The sequence below is a fragment of the Rana temporaria genome, chromosome 2 (genome assembly GCF_905171775.1).
Source record: "Rana temporaria chromosome 2, aRanTem1.1, whole genome shotgun sequence".
Taxonomy (NCBI): Eukaryota; Metazoa; Chordata; class Amphibia; order Anura; family Ranidae; genus Rana; species Rana temporaria.
In genome coordinates this window covers 168,695,700-168,710,036 of record NC_053490.1, presented here as the reverse complement: position 1 = coordinate 168,710,036, position 14,337 = coordinate 168,695,700, and the positions used below count along the sequence as shown (strand labels likewise).

At 46.2% G+C, this 14,337-nt stretch overlaps 1 protein-coding gene across 4 annotated transcripts in view; it reads left to right on the top strand.

Moving 5' to 3' along the window:
* The window catches only part of TBC1D4 (TBC1 domain family member 4), a 198,951-nt gene that overhangs the window by 132,731 nt on the left and 51,883 nt on the right, over nt 1–14,337 (top strand). For all 4 annotated transcript variants that reach the window (XM_040341378.1, XM_040341377.1, XM_040341376.1 and 1 more), the window contains exon 8: nt 2,644–2,763. In XM_040341378.1, the coding sequence (XP_040197312.1) occupies nt 2,644–2,763 (120 nt within the window). The remainder of the gene's footprint in view (nt 1–2,643; nt 2,764–14,337) is intronic.

Sequence of the window (14,337 nt, the reverse complement as noted above, 5' to 3'; positions counted from 1 at the left end):
CCACATTGGAAGAAGAATTGTCTTAGGCCACACATAAAATAAATTAACAATAAGGATAGCTGATGAGCAGAAGTCAGGCAGATCACACATTAACGATTACCGATCTAAGGTACCTATCTGCGTAAGGAAATATTTTTGTAGTATTTTTCCTTCACGACTTAGGGGTTCTTACATTATTATCCTAAAAATAAAGAAAAAGTTTTACTAAAAGTTGGGCTTTAAATGTTAGGATTTCTCTTCTTTTTCCCTATTCTCCCTCCCCCTTAATTTCTCTATACACCTACCATGGCTCCCAACCCTATCCCGGAGGAGGGGGGGAGGGGGGGGGTTAATAGATAGGTATTTAATAGTGGGAGGATATTAAGGGATGTTTTATACTCTTGGATAGTTATGTATTATTGTAAAGAAAGAAAAAAGATTAACTTTTTACCGCCAGGAGACCCGAGGGGAAAGCCGAGAACCTGCTCTCGGTTCAGTCTTTCCCCTACACATGGCCGGTTTTCCCGACAGGAAAACTGCGATGGAGCTTTGGCCGGAAATCCGGGCTGTGTCTATGTTGCATCGCAGTTTTTCCCATAGGAAAACTGCCAATAACCGCTGGACAAAAGTCAGCCGGATTTCCCGGCGGGGAAAAAAGAGAACTTTTTTTTTTTTGTCCGGCAAATTTTGGGCAGTTTTCCCATCGGAAAAACTGCGAGGAGCATACACACGACCGGGATGCCCAGCCAAAGGCTCTCCTCACAGTTTTCCTGTCGGGAAAACTGATCGTTTGGACGAGGCTTAAGTATCAGTGGGATAATGAATGCTTAGAGCAAAAATCCATCTTTAAGGCCATTTTACACAGTGGTTGGTGTTTTTTACTCACTGGAAGAAAGGCAGTCACGGGTAAGACACTCAGAAAACAATTGTTTTCTATGTGTCCAGGGTGCGGTGTAGTGAGCTGCCATATAATGCAGACATACTGCATTTTATAGCATTGCACTGGACAGGATCACATCACTATACAATGCAGGACACTGCAGTGACATTGATATTGAAGTGTGCAATTCAAATAAAGTTCCTACAAAAAAGAAAAACAAAGGGAGCTGTGTGATGCACTGAAAGGTGCACCTAATCTGCTTCAGTTTAGTGTGTGCCAGCTGTCCATTGCTGTGTGAACAGGCCCTTATTCTCAGCTCCAAAAAGCCCCTAATGACATAAAAAAAGTAATTTTAAAATGAATCACATTTCCAGCAAGGGCATATATTTTGGTGCATTGAAGCCTTTTTTTTGTTTGTATGTTTTGATTTTTATTCAGATTTCAAGAATAAATGGGGTATAGAAAAAGAGGGGAATGCTGAGAGATAGTGTGCATCTAATGTGTATAGAATGAGGTGATCTATACAAAAAGCAATACAAATAATACAGTGCTAGAAATTATTATCAGGAATTGTGAGTGAGTAACTTGTATAGCGCTACAAATGCAAATTAAATCGCCTCAAGGCGCTTATGAGTATGTACAACACAGTATACAAAACATCGGAACCTTGTGTATCTAATTGTAAATGTACATGAATATGGTGCACTCAATTTTGACTTCCAGTGAATTGTACTAACAATTCGGAAGAATCACTCTAGTCCAAGTACATCCGCTTAAACCGCCAATTAAAATGTTCCAAAATGCGTATTGCCTCTTGATATAGTGGGGCAGATCCACAAAGAAATTTTGCCGGCGTATCTATTGATACGCCGGCGTAGTTTCAAAATTCCTGCGTCATATCTTTGTTTTGAATCCTCAAAACAAGATACAACAGCATCTCGGCTTGATCTGACAGGCGTACGTCTTCGTACGCCTTCGGATCTTAGATGCAATTTTTCGGCCGCTAGGTGGTGTTTCCATCGAAATCCGCATAGAGTATGCAAATTAGCTACGTCGGCCCGGCGCATTTTTTTCCGTCGTTTGCGTTTTGGCTTTTTCCGGCATATAGTTAAAGCTGCTGTTCTGAGGCGTACTCAATGTTATGTATGGCCGTCCTTCCCGCGTACAATTTTGAATTTTTTGCGTCGTTTGCGTAAGTCGTTTGCGTAAGTCGTTCGCAAATAGGAATTTGCGTAGAATGACGTCACCGTCGTAAGCATTGGCTGGTTCCGGTTTAATTTCGAGCAGTTAAAAAAAAACGTTGTTTACGTCGGGTCACGATGTATTAACATAAAACACGCCCCCATCACTTCCATTTGAATTCCGCGCCCTTACGCCGCAACAGATACACTACGCCACCGTAACTTACGGCTCAAATTCGTTGAGGATTCAAACCAAACAAAAGTAAGTTACATCGGCATAGCGTATCTTGGATATGCTGCGCCCTGCGCAGATGTATGTGGTTCTGCCCCAGTGTCTTTTTTGAAAGGTCATTGTTACAGGATAACAATCATAGTGCTGATTATTAGTTTATCGAATACTAATGACTGATTACAACAGAATGGCTATATGTTGGCCTTCTTACTGCTATGTAGAATAATGTAATTAGTGTAATCTTATTTGATAGACATAATAACATTCAGGCCTCTTTACAGTGTGATAATAGAAATGTAATTGATCATAACTGAGAATAAAACATCAGGTTTTTATTTTGAATGCCTAATCTCTTCAATGATTATTTTCAGAGTGCATCAAACAGCTCCCTCTCGGAGAACACTGCCCCCAGTGGCCGCTTCAAGTTGGATATTCTCAAGAATAAAGCCAAGAAATCTCTGACCAGCTCTCTGGAAAATATTTTCTCAAGGGTATGGACCATAAAAAAAAGTTATTGATAAAGTATAGCTAAGCCCGAAAACAAAAAATATGATCTATTGCCAGTCCTTGGATGCTATGGTAGATGCATTCATTTTTTTAGGCTTTTTTTCCCCCTTCTCATCTGGTTATCCTACAAATAACACATTTCCTGTCCCTTTGTGACTGCACGTTTTCTCCACTGTATTTTTATTAGGAGCCATTGTTGTCACCCAGCCTGGACCATAAACTTTATTTAAAAATGGTCAAATGTGAGAAACCCAGACTATATTTTGGTATATGTTGCCATGTAAACAGCATACCTTTTATTTGTTTCTTTGGAGCAGAGTTATTCATATGACTTATTTGTCAGTCTCCATTGCTTTAAAAATGGCAATGTGGAGATAAGGCACAGACTGGAGGGGCAAGATTAAAGGGGTTGTAAAGGTAAAAGTTTTTTTACCTTAATGCATCCTATACATTAAGGTAAAAAAACATCTGATAGCACCGCCCCCGTTTTACTTACCTCTTCACTCGGAAGTCCCATGCGCGTTCTCGTCTTCATATTCGGTTCCCAGCCTGGCCGTTGATTGGCTAGGCTGGGAGGATTGATAGCAGCGCAGCCATTGGCTGGCGCTGCTGTCAATCACAGCGGATGATGCGGCGCGCCGGGGGGCGGGGCCGAGTGATACAGTCGGCGGCTATGAGCGCCGCTGTATCACGGGAGCGCGCTCGCAAAACTTTCCACCATGCGAGGGAACTCGCATGAACGTGAAAAGCTTTTGCGAGGAGGAGCCGAGACAGCCGCTGAGGGACCCCAGAAGACACAGATCCGGGTCACTCTGTGCAAAACGAACTGCACAGCGGAGGTAAGTATAACATGTTTGTTATTTTTAAACAAAAAAAATCTTGCCTTTAGTGTCCCTTTAAGAGAGTGCATCAATATACATTGTCTTGAGATCTTTAACCCTTTGTTGACACAGACACATTTGGCAGCACAGTACAGACAGGGTCATAGCAAACACAACTCCCCTGCTCCTTATTAAACATTATTTAGCAAGGGAGAACAAAGTAAGGTTTTTCAGTCCTCGAGTTTTTAGTAAACAGCACGTTTTGAAATATTATTTCAAAAGGTATGTTACAATATGACAGTCAGGGCTGTCTTAATGAGAGGGCACTGCCTAGGGGCCCCAGCTGCATGGGGGGCCCCTGCACTTCCCCCAAAGCAGCTGGTCCTTGAGCCCACGCTGCCCCCAAATTGGGGGCCCCCATGATGGCCCTGAGAGTGATGGATACACAGGGGAGGCAGACTGGCAGCGGTGCGCCATGCAGAATGATACCTATTGTTTCACAGCCAGCAGGGAGGGGCAGAGCTGGTGTGTCAGTGATGCTCTAACCCCGCCCGTCACCAGAACTAGTGTTCCCATTGGAAGATCTCCCCTTTTCTAATACTTTCACTTTCGATGATAATGGTAAACAGGGTAAACCTCCTAACACAGATAGCAATAAAAACTGAGGTGTTCTAATCCCTCTCCACTCCAAAACAAAAAAAAACAAAAAAGTTTTTCCTTTTATTTATGTTTTAAACAAATCTGTCACAGAAGTAAGATAATAGTGTTGTGGGTCATACGTAAACCATACAGAAATGACTTTTTGTCCAGTTAAATCTACATTTTTTTCAGTTTACAGTATACGATCTGCTGTTTTTGTATAAACTTTTCAATCATTTGTACAAAGGAACATTTGATATAGGTTGCACCTATGATACTCCACTTACAAAATCTGTTGGTTTTTCTAAAAAGAAAGCCCAGAACTACCTGTATGATGTTTGGCAGATTTTCTATAAATGACTAAGGGCCCTTTCACATTGGGTGGGCCATGGTAAAGTGGCGCTATTTTTAGCATCGCTTTACCATCGTATTTGCGGGCGGTATTCAGCCACTAGCGGGGGTGCTTTTAACCCCCACTAGTGTCCGAAAAAGGGTTAAAACCACCTGCAAAGCGCTGCAGCAGCGCTTTTCCGGCGGTATAGCTGTGGTGCCCATTGATTTCAATGGGCAGGAGCAGTGGAGGAGCGGTATACACACTGCTCCCTCACCGCTGGACTTTTTTTTTACTGTCCTGCTTGCAAACCGCCCGAGGTTGAAAGCCCTCGGGGCTTTTACATTGGAGAGACAGTAGCGGCTCTTTCGGGGCGCTTTTTTTTTTGCGTTATAGCGCTTGCAACGCGCCCGTCGTACGTGTTGTACGTCACCGCGCTTTGCTAGAGCATTTTTTTTAACGATCGTGTGTAGGCAAGGCAGGCATCCTATAATCCGGTTGAAAAAAAACGTTGTTTTTTCTAGACCATTAAAAATGGTCGTGTGTACGCGGTATAAGTCCTGGTTCACACTGGTGCAATTTGACATGCGACTTGACAAGTCAAATTGGCTGCATTTGCCAGCAACGGCACTATCCTTATCTGTGCGGCGCCGCATCTGCGGCACTGCACCGATTTAAAAATGACGTTTCTGTACTACTTTTTGCGATTTCGGGCTGCACAGATGTCTCTGAAATTGCGGCTGAAATCGGGACTGACATGCGAGAGTGAAATTGTGCGAGTTCAGCTGAACTTGCACGACATTCATTCCCGCAGCCCAGTGTGAACCTGGGCTAAATGTCAGTACCAATGTGAATTGCTGTGAGCTCTAGTGCTGCCACTGCAATAAAATGTCATTGATTCTGCCATGTTTTACGTAACGCCATAGATCAAAGTATTCCATTTGCCCGTAGTGTCTGATTGATATTGTCAGCTGAAGCCTTACCTGTAACCCTTCCTTATAGGATGCATGACTTTTGAAGGACACAAAGCAGGGTCAGTTGATAGGATTTTAAGCAATGATTTCACAGCACTTTTAAAATGTATCTTTGGAAGTGATCGGTGAAATGCATGTGCTGGGTGATGTTATTATTCTGATGACTTCACTTCTGCTTTAAAAGCCATCTGCAGAATTTTAATCTTTCCTGTTTTTCTCAGCTTTTACTAGCTGCTCACTCATCATTCTAAAGTTATACAGTAATTTGTTTTTGTACCATGTTTAATGTGGGTATGCTTGCAAGTTTATGTTTACAGAATTATATGTGTGCAAAGCTTTGCACAATTTCTGATACAGAATCTGGGTCTGTCAGTACAGACATAAAATAGCATAAGTATAGCATAGTAACATAATTACAAAGGACAGTCGCACACATTGGGCACACAAAATGACAGCATAGCTGTACCTGTATGAGAATAAAAAGAAGTAAAGAATATCTAAAGCCAAGAACTGGCCATACATGGATCGAAATTTGGCCAGGTTCAGCAAGGAGCGGCCGAATTTTGATTCAAGCATGGGCAGGCTGGTTGTACAGTAGGCGGTCTACCAATTTACTGTACAACCAGCCTCTTAGAAAATGTTGGCACGATCAGTGCCTCCGGCTATGACCAACCCTAAACTGCAGGGGTTAACTGTTTGTTTAAGTATTGTGTTCGTGGAATAAGCTGTTATACTTGAATTATTCCTCACTCCAACAGGCTTCTGCTGCTCTGGGTTGTGGGTGAAGCCTTGCCATCCTCATGTACAATGCAGGACTGATGGTCCTGCATTGCATGTCATGACATTGTAGTGTAACTACCAGCTGAGAAGCTTTGTGGACCATTTGCACAATCCTTTGGATTTGTGCAATCCATGGAGCGCAGGACGTGGCCCTGCTGCCATTCAACGCTCAGTCTTCCATGTTGAGGTGGGAGCATGCACCTATATATAGTGTCATTGTTAGGTTTCCTTCTTTGTGCATAGTATCGTTTTTTTTTTAACACTACATAGAAAAACCTCCAGAACTTGTGACCTTGGTTTAGTGACAACCTGTGAGGACACGGTTTTGTTTTGCAAATTGTTGGTATGCAGTACGGGAGTGTCAGTTTAACTTGCTATTTTTAAATGCATTTCAAAATATCCTGTCTTTCCTTCAAACTGTGAACTGATAATGTCTGACAATCCTGGGTTGAACTTGAGATGAGCAGTGTATAGAACAGGCATGTCCAAAGTCCGGCCCACGGGCAAATTGCGGCCCCTGTTCCAGTTTATTATGGCCCCCTTGGTGATTTGGATATGCATATCTTTTGTGGCCCCCAGGGCCACAAAAATATATACTGTATTTATCGGAGCTGCCACGGAGGGGACAGGGAGCATGATCCCTGATCAATGCCCATCTGCAGCCTCGGAGGGGACAGGGAGAAGGCAGGATGAGCGCCGACAGATTATATACAGGAGAATCTCCAGTTTACTCGGCGTCATCTGTAATAGGAAGTCCCGTCTCCTGGGATGCCATTGGACGACTGTTCTGTCTATTATAGGAGACTTTGTATTAAAGAGGCCGCTGAGTAAACAGGAGATTCTCCTGTATGTAATCTGTTGGCACTCGTCCCACCCCCCTTCTTGTACCCTCCGAGGCACTGATGGCAATGGTAAGGCTGCTTTCATGGCACATGTAAGGCTGCTTTCATGGCATATGTGAGGCTGCATTCGTTGCAATAGTAAGGCTGCATTCATTACAGCGGTAAGGTGGCATTGATTGCAATGGTGAGGCTGCATTCATTGCAATGGTGAGGCTACAGATGGGCATTGATGGGCACTGGCCCTTATTTTGCTTCACAGTTCTTTATATAAAATGGATTTTTTTTCCTGAAACATCCCTCTTAACCACTTAACCCCTGGACCATATTGCTGCACAAAGACCAGAGCACTTTTTGCGATTCGGGACTGCGCCGCTTTAACTGAAAATTGCGCGGTCGTGCGACGTGGCTCCCAAACAAAATTGGCGTCCTTTTTTTTCCCACAAATAGAGCTTTCTTTTGGTGGTATTTGATCACCTCTGCGGTTTTTATTTTTTGCGCTATAAACAAAAATAGAGTGACAATTTTGAAAAAAAATAATATTTTTTACTTTTTGCTATAATAAATATCCCCCAAAAATATATAAAAAAAACATTTTTTTTCCTCAGTTTAGGCCGATACGTATTCTTCTACATATTTTTCGTAAAAAAAATCGCAATAAGCGTTTATTGATTGGTTTACGCAAAAGTTATAGCGTTTCCAAAATAGGGGGTATTTTTATGGTACTTTTATTAATATATTTTTTTACTAGTAATGGCGGCGATCAGCGATTTTTTTTCGGTACTGCGACATTATGGCGGACACTTCGGACACTTTTGACACATTTTTGGGACCATTGGCATTTTTATAGCGATCCGTGCTATAAAAATGCATTGGATTACTATAAAAATGCCACTGGCAGTGAAGGGGTTAACACTAGGGGGTGGGGAAGGGGTTAAGTATGTCCCTTGTGTGTTCTTACTGTGTGGGGAGGGGGGTGGCCTCACTAGGGGAAACACTGATCTTCTGTTCATACATTGTATGAACAGAAGATCAGCATTTCCCCTGCTGACAGGACCGGGAGCTGTGTGTTTACACACACAGCTCCCGGTCCCCGCTCTGTAACGAGCGATCGCGCGTGCCCGGCGGCGATCGAGCCCGCCGGGCACACGCACGGGAGTCGGGGGCGCGCGCCTCCGGCGGCGCGCACGCACCCCCTAGTGGCGGCTCAAAGAGCCGCCGTATAGCTACGGGCTCTGGACCAGGAGAGGCTAGTGGTTAAAGGGGAGGTGCGTGTTGTAGTGATCTAATTGGATGGTGCATTTGGTGGATCTTCCCATACAGAATAAATGTAGTGATATAGAAAAGGTATAGTGTCCAGTCCTCTTAGATAATTGATATCTTAGGTATTATATGATGACTATAAATTTGTTGTTCCGCAGCAACACAGGTTCTTAATTGAACACATTTTTAATTAACTTCCAATAACGAACAAAGTCCAAATTCCACAGATGATACAAATCCAACAGAGTATATAATTCAAATCTCTTCCTAGACATGTGCCATATTTCTCAGTCAAGACCAGACGAATGCCAGCTTGACTTTCTCAAATACTGGTCTCACACTGGAGGGAGTGGTTCTTCCAGGTCAACCAACTGTTTCCCTGAATGAAAACCCCCTCAAGTCTAATTACCATCAATAAATACTTCCTTATGTATGTAAGGAAGTACCAGGCCATCTCGCACACCTAGGTAGTCTTAGATAAGATTAGCACATCAAAGGGTCCTCTGTACCTCTTGATCTGTGTTTGGCCACTAACCCTTTTGGTCAGCAAACACCTTTTGATGAGTAACCTTGAATGCCTGTATGTAACACATAAATACCATGCCATACATATAACACATAAATACCATGCCATACATATAACACAATATTTTAAAATACCTACACATATATATTAATATTACAACACGTGTTATACGCCAATAAATTTGGTATATCCAAATAACACGCCCAAGCTCATCCTCAGTCCTAAGCATTTCCAAATAACACGCCCAAGCTCATCTCTTCACCACACACAGCCACAATGGCAAGAGAATTATTGTTGGGATGTGTACTAGTGCTCGGACAAACACACTTAGACCGAATTTTAATGGTTCAAAGAATGTCAGGCAAAATGGTCGGCCCTCACACATGTTCACTTCATCAAATCTGGCTCTCTTTCCAAAAAGTTTGCACACCCCTGGTATAGAGGGTCAGCAGGGTAGAGCACAGGGGATCCAGGAGGGAATAATACAGGGGGGCCAGGAGAGCACAGTACAAGGCTGCGACAGGAGAGCACAGCACATTACAGGGGGCAAGGGGGAAAGTACAGGGGGAGGGGTAAGAAAGCACAGTAGGGGGGAGCAGCAGAGCACAGCACAGTACAGGGGGGCCAGGAGAGCACAGCACCGTACAGGGGGGCCAGGAGAACACAGCACAGTACAGTACAGGGGAGCCAGGAGAGCACAGCACAGTACAGGGGGGCCAGGAGAGCACAGCACAGTACAGTACAGGGGAACCAGGAGAGCACAGTACAGTACAGGGGGACCAGGAGAGCACAGTACAGGGGGGGGGGCAGAGGAGCGGAGCACAGTACACAGGGGGGGGCAGGAGAGCACAGAACAGGGGGGCCAGTAGATCAAAGCACAGTACAGGTGGTGCAGGAGAGCACAGTACAGGGGGACAGGAGAGCACAGGACAGTGCAGGGGGGACAGGAGAACACCGTACAGGAGGGGGGGGCAGAAGAGCACAGCACAGTGCAGGGGGGCCAGGAGAGCACAGCACAGTGCAGGGGGGGGCCAGGAGAGCACAGCACAGTGCAGGGGGACCAGGAGAGCACAGTGCAGGGGGGGCAGGGAGAGCACAGCACAGTGCAGGGGAGGCAGCACAGCACAGTGCAGGGGGGCAGCACAGCACAGTACAGGGGGCCCAGGAGAGCACAGCACAGTGCAGGGGGGCCAGGAGAGCTCAGTACCGGGGGGCCAGGAGAGCACAGTATCGGGGGGCCAGGAGAGCACAGTACAGGGGGGCCAAGAGGGGACAGTGCAGGGGGGGCAGAAAGAAACTGGAGGGCACAATACTGGCATGTGTAGCATTTTCCTAATGCAGAGTAATTCAGGGAAGCTTCTCGAATGGGTCTTATCTCATGTTCTGATTCCCACCTGCCCGCCTCTCTCATCTTCAGTGTGATATCACACACAGGCACCTGGGATGGACAGTAGGGGAGGGCTGGCTGGGATTGGCGCAGGACAGTGAAAGTAGTTATTTTCCCCTGCAGCCTGTCAGCTACGTGGGCATGCAATCTACTGTTTACCTGCTTGTGATGAATGGGGACCTCTCGCTGTCTTAACATATACCCCTTTTAATGTTTTTTCTTTATCGTACATCACGGGACACAGAGCGGCATTCATTACTATATGGGTTATATGGAGTACCTTCAGGTGTAGACACTGGCAATCTCAAACAGGAAATGCCCCTCCCTATATAACCCCCTCCCATAGGAGGAGTACCTCAGTTTTTCCGCCAGTGTCTTAGGTGTTAGTCATGGTTTAGCTTGCCTCCACATCCTTGGGATTAGGTGAGCTAACCGGTTCTGTCCAAAAAAGCCTCAGCGCTAAAGTGGTCAGTAACCGGACCCCAAACCCTTGGGGTATAGCCCATAATGCTTTTCTTTTTAGAGAGCTGGACCCTGGGCCCAGAACTTAGAAACCTTTGGGTGCCTAATGTTTCTGTTGCCAGAGTGCTATATGGGCCCAGGACAGTGGATCCTTCATAGGAACCCAGGGCCTGAAGGTCTAGACATCCCCACCGAGATGGGGGAAGATTGGGCCTCTTGCTTGGCAAAGTCCTGCGGCATGGAGCAGGTAAGTGAGGGGAAAACTTGCGGAACTTGGTTCTTAGCAGGTTTTTTCTGGGGGGTCACAGGGGACATGCCTAAAGTTATGCACTGCATCTGGCAAACTAGTCACATATCATAAAGATAGGATGGCTCTATATGTATTATTCCCCATAAGATGTGACCTCCCTTGTAGTGTTGGAAAAGCATTGAGTGGGGCCTGTGTGATATAAAAGTATATGTGTGTGTCAGAGAGCTGTGCTTACCTGCAAGCCTCCAGGCGATGCTCCATTCAGTCTTCCTCCTCACGGCCTGCAAAGCAGGCAAAACGCTGACCTCCTCATGGTTCCAGGCTGCAGGCTGCAGTTTGCTGGAGCAGAGAGGTCCCTTCCTCCCAACCCCACCCCCCCCCTGTCGGGAGGGGCATTTCCTGTTTGAGATTGCTGGGGGGGGAAGGGCGGGTCAGTGGCTTAAGGAAGGGGCGGCCCTTCCTTGTTTGTTCCATATAGCTCATTCAATACTTTGGAACTGAGGAGGAAAGACCAGAACGGCAAGCACGGGGCGCCGAGGACACACAGTGGCCAGAAAGAATATTGCAGTCTTCAGAAAGACTGTTTTCAAGCCTAGGAATAGGCTGTTTCTTTTCCATCTCATAGTTTTTCTTGCAATACTACTCAGGGGGACAGAATGTTTTTTCTTTCCTAGATTTGAAAAAAAAAGATTTTTTTTTGAAAAAAAAAAAAAAAAAAAAAGTGTCATCTAGGGGAGAGGAAGCATTTTTTATCCCCCAAACAGGTGTTTGGGCATTTAACTATTTATAAGTCCCAGGTACCAATAAGTAGCAGGTGTACCTCGGTATTGTACCATGGCATCAAAAAACAAGGGTACAAGAGGTGGGGATTCCCCCAGAGAGTCTGAGGTCTCGGACAATGCTATGCCGCTGCTTTCCCCACAGGGAGCCTTGGGGCCATCGGGATCTGGGGCTGGAGCTGACGCGGGTCAGTCCAACCCTAAGATGGTCACGGAGGAGGTATTACTCACCTCTTTAAAAGAGATGCAGAAAAGCATGGGTAAAATGATAGCCGCAGCTATGCGGGGCAGTAAGCGGAATAGATCTCCGTCGCCCGAGCGCGGACCCTCAGAAGAGGAGGTCCTTTCCTCAGGGGAATTGGACGACCTCTTGGACAAGGACCAAGTAGGTTCAGGGATCGAAGATCCGGATACAGAGGAGTCTGGGGCAGTCTCCCTGAGGGAGAGCTGGTGGATTCAAGGATTGTCGGACTTGGTCCATAGGGCATTCAACTTGCCAGTACCAGATCTCCAGGTATCGACGGTTTCAGCTTTGGGCTCACTGAGGGCGCCTCAAAGCAATGCTGTGTTTCCGATCCATCCTCTATTAGAGGGAGTTTTGTTCCAAGATTGGAACAAGCCAGATAAGATCTTCTTACCACCTAAGAAGTTCTCTGTCCTATATCCTATGGAAGAAAAATTTTCCAAAAGATGGGCTACTCCTGCAGTGGACGCAGCCATCTCATGTGTTAACAAATCGTTAACATGCCCTGTAGAAAACATACAGGTGTTCAAGGATCCAGTTGATAAGCGCTTGGAAGCACTACTTAAGAACTCCTTCACTACTGCAGGGGCAGTAGTACAGCCAGCTGTGGCTGCGATTGGGGTCGCTCAAGCATTATCGGATCAATTTAAGCAGATGCTTAAACTTATTCCTGCCCAGCAGGCAGAAGAATTTTCGGATGTCCCTAAGGCCATATGTTTTACGGTAGACGCAATCAAGGATTCTATCCAGCAAGCGTCACGTTTATCGTTATCCCTTATCCATATGAGAAGACTCTTATGGTTAAAAAGCTGGGAGGCTGAGCCCCCATGCAAGAAGCTCCTGGTAGGGTTCCCCTTCCATGGAGGACGACTCTTCGGAGAAGACCTAGATAAATACATTCAGACCATTTCAAACGGCAAGAGTACTCTCTTGCCAACTAAGAAGAAGGTTCAGGGGCCTGCGTTTAAACGACAGTATTCCCCTGGGCAGGGGCCCTCTAATGCCAAGCAGTATCGACGGCCTCCTGCAAAAGCAAACTTCGGCTTCAACAGCAAATCACAAGGACAGGCTGTTAGAGGCAAAAGGCAGTGGTTTCGCAAACCAGCAAAACCAGCCCCCAAGCCAACCTTATGAAGGGGCGCCCCCACCCACGAAGGTGGGGGGAAGGCTGCGACTCTTTTCAGAGATTTGGGAAGCCAGCATTCCCGACGAGTGGGTACGGTCTTCCGTGGCCACAGGCTACAAATTAGATTTCCTAAGGTTTCCTCCTCCTCATTTCCAGGAGTCGAGGATTCCAAACGATCCGCCTCGGATTCCGGCCAATCCTGGAACAGGGGCTGGGTTTCTACTCCAACCTATTCATCATCCCCAATGGAGATGTCAGGCCAATTTTGGACCTAAAGATGGTAAATGCATATCTAAAGATCCGCTCATTTCGGATGGAATCCGTGCGGTCAGCAGCTGCCACACTCCAGAAGGACGACTTCATGGCGTCCATAGACATAAAGGATGCCTACCTTCATGTTCCAATTTATCAGCCACATCAAAGATATATACGCTTCATGGTGGCTTTGCGTCACTTCCAATTCGTGGCGCTTCCCTTCGGGTTGGCTACGGCCCCCCGGGTGTTCACGAAGGTCCTAGCTCCGATCCTAGCCAAGCTAAGGATCCAAGGGGTCACGATCCTAGCATACCTGGACGACCTCCTAGTCATAGACCACTCGTCTCCCGGCTTGGAGCGAGCAGTGGCCCTCACGGTCCAATACCTCGAGAGGTTCGGCTGGGTCCTAAATCGAGAAAAGTCAGCTTTCCAGCCCACAAGGCAGTTGGAATATCTCGGCATGAGATTAGACACAGAACAACAAGGAGTGTTCCTACCTCTGAGGAAGGTAAAAGCCATCAAGGAATTAATCCTACTGGTTCTAAGCAAGAAAGAACCGACTATTCGCCTATGTATGAGGTTACTAGGCAAGATGGTGGCCACGTTCGAGGCGGTACCATACGCCCAGAGCCACACTCGCATCCTACAGGCAGCCATCCTGTCAGCATGGAGCAGAAGGCCACAGGCCTTGGATATCCCGTTGCCGCTCTTATCAAGAGTCCGACAAAGTCTGTGTTGGTGGTTAGACCCTCAGAATCTACTGAAGGGGAAGTCTTTCAGCCCAGTGGCTTGGAAGATAGTGACCACAGACGCCAGCCTGACGGGCTGGGGAGCAATTTTGGATGGTTGCACTCGCCAAGGTACTTGGGCAAAGCCAGAGAA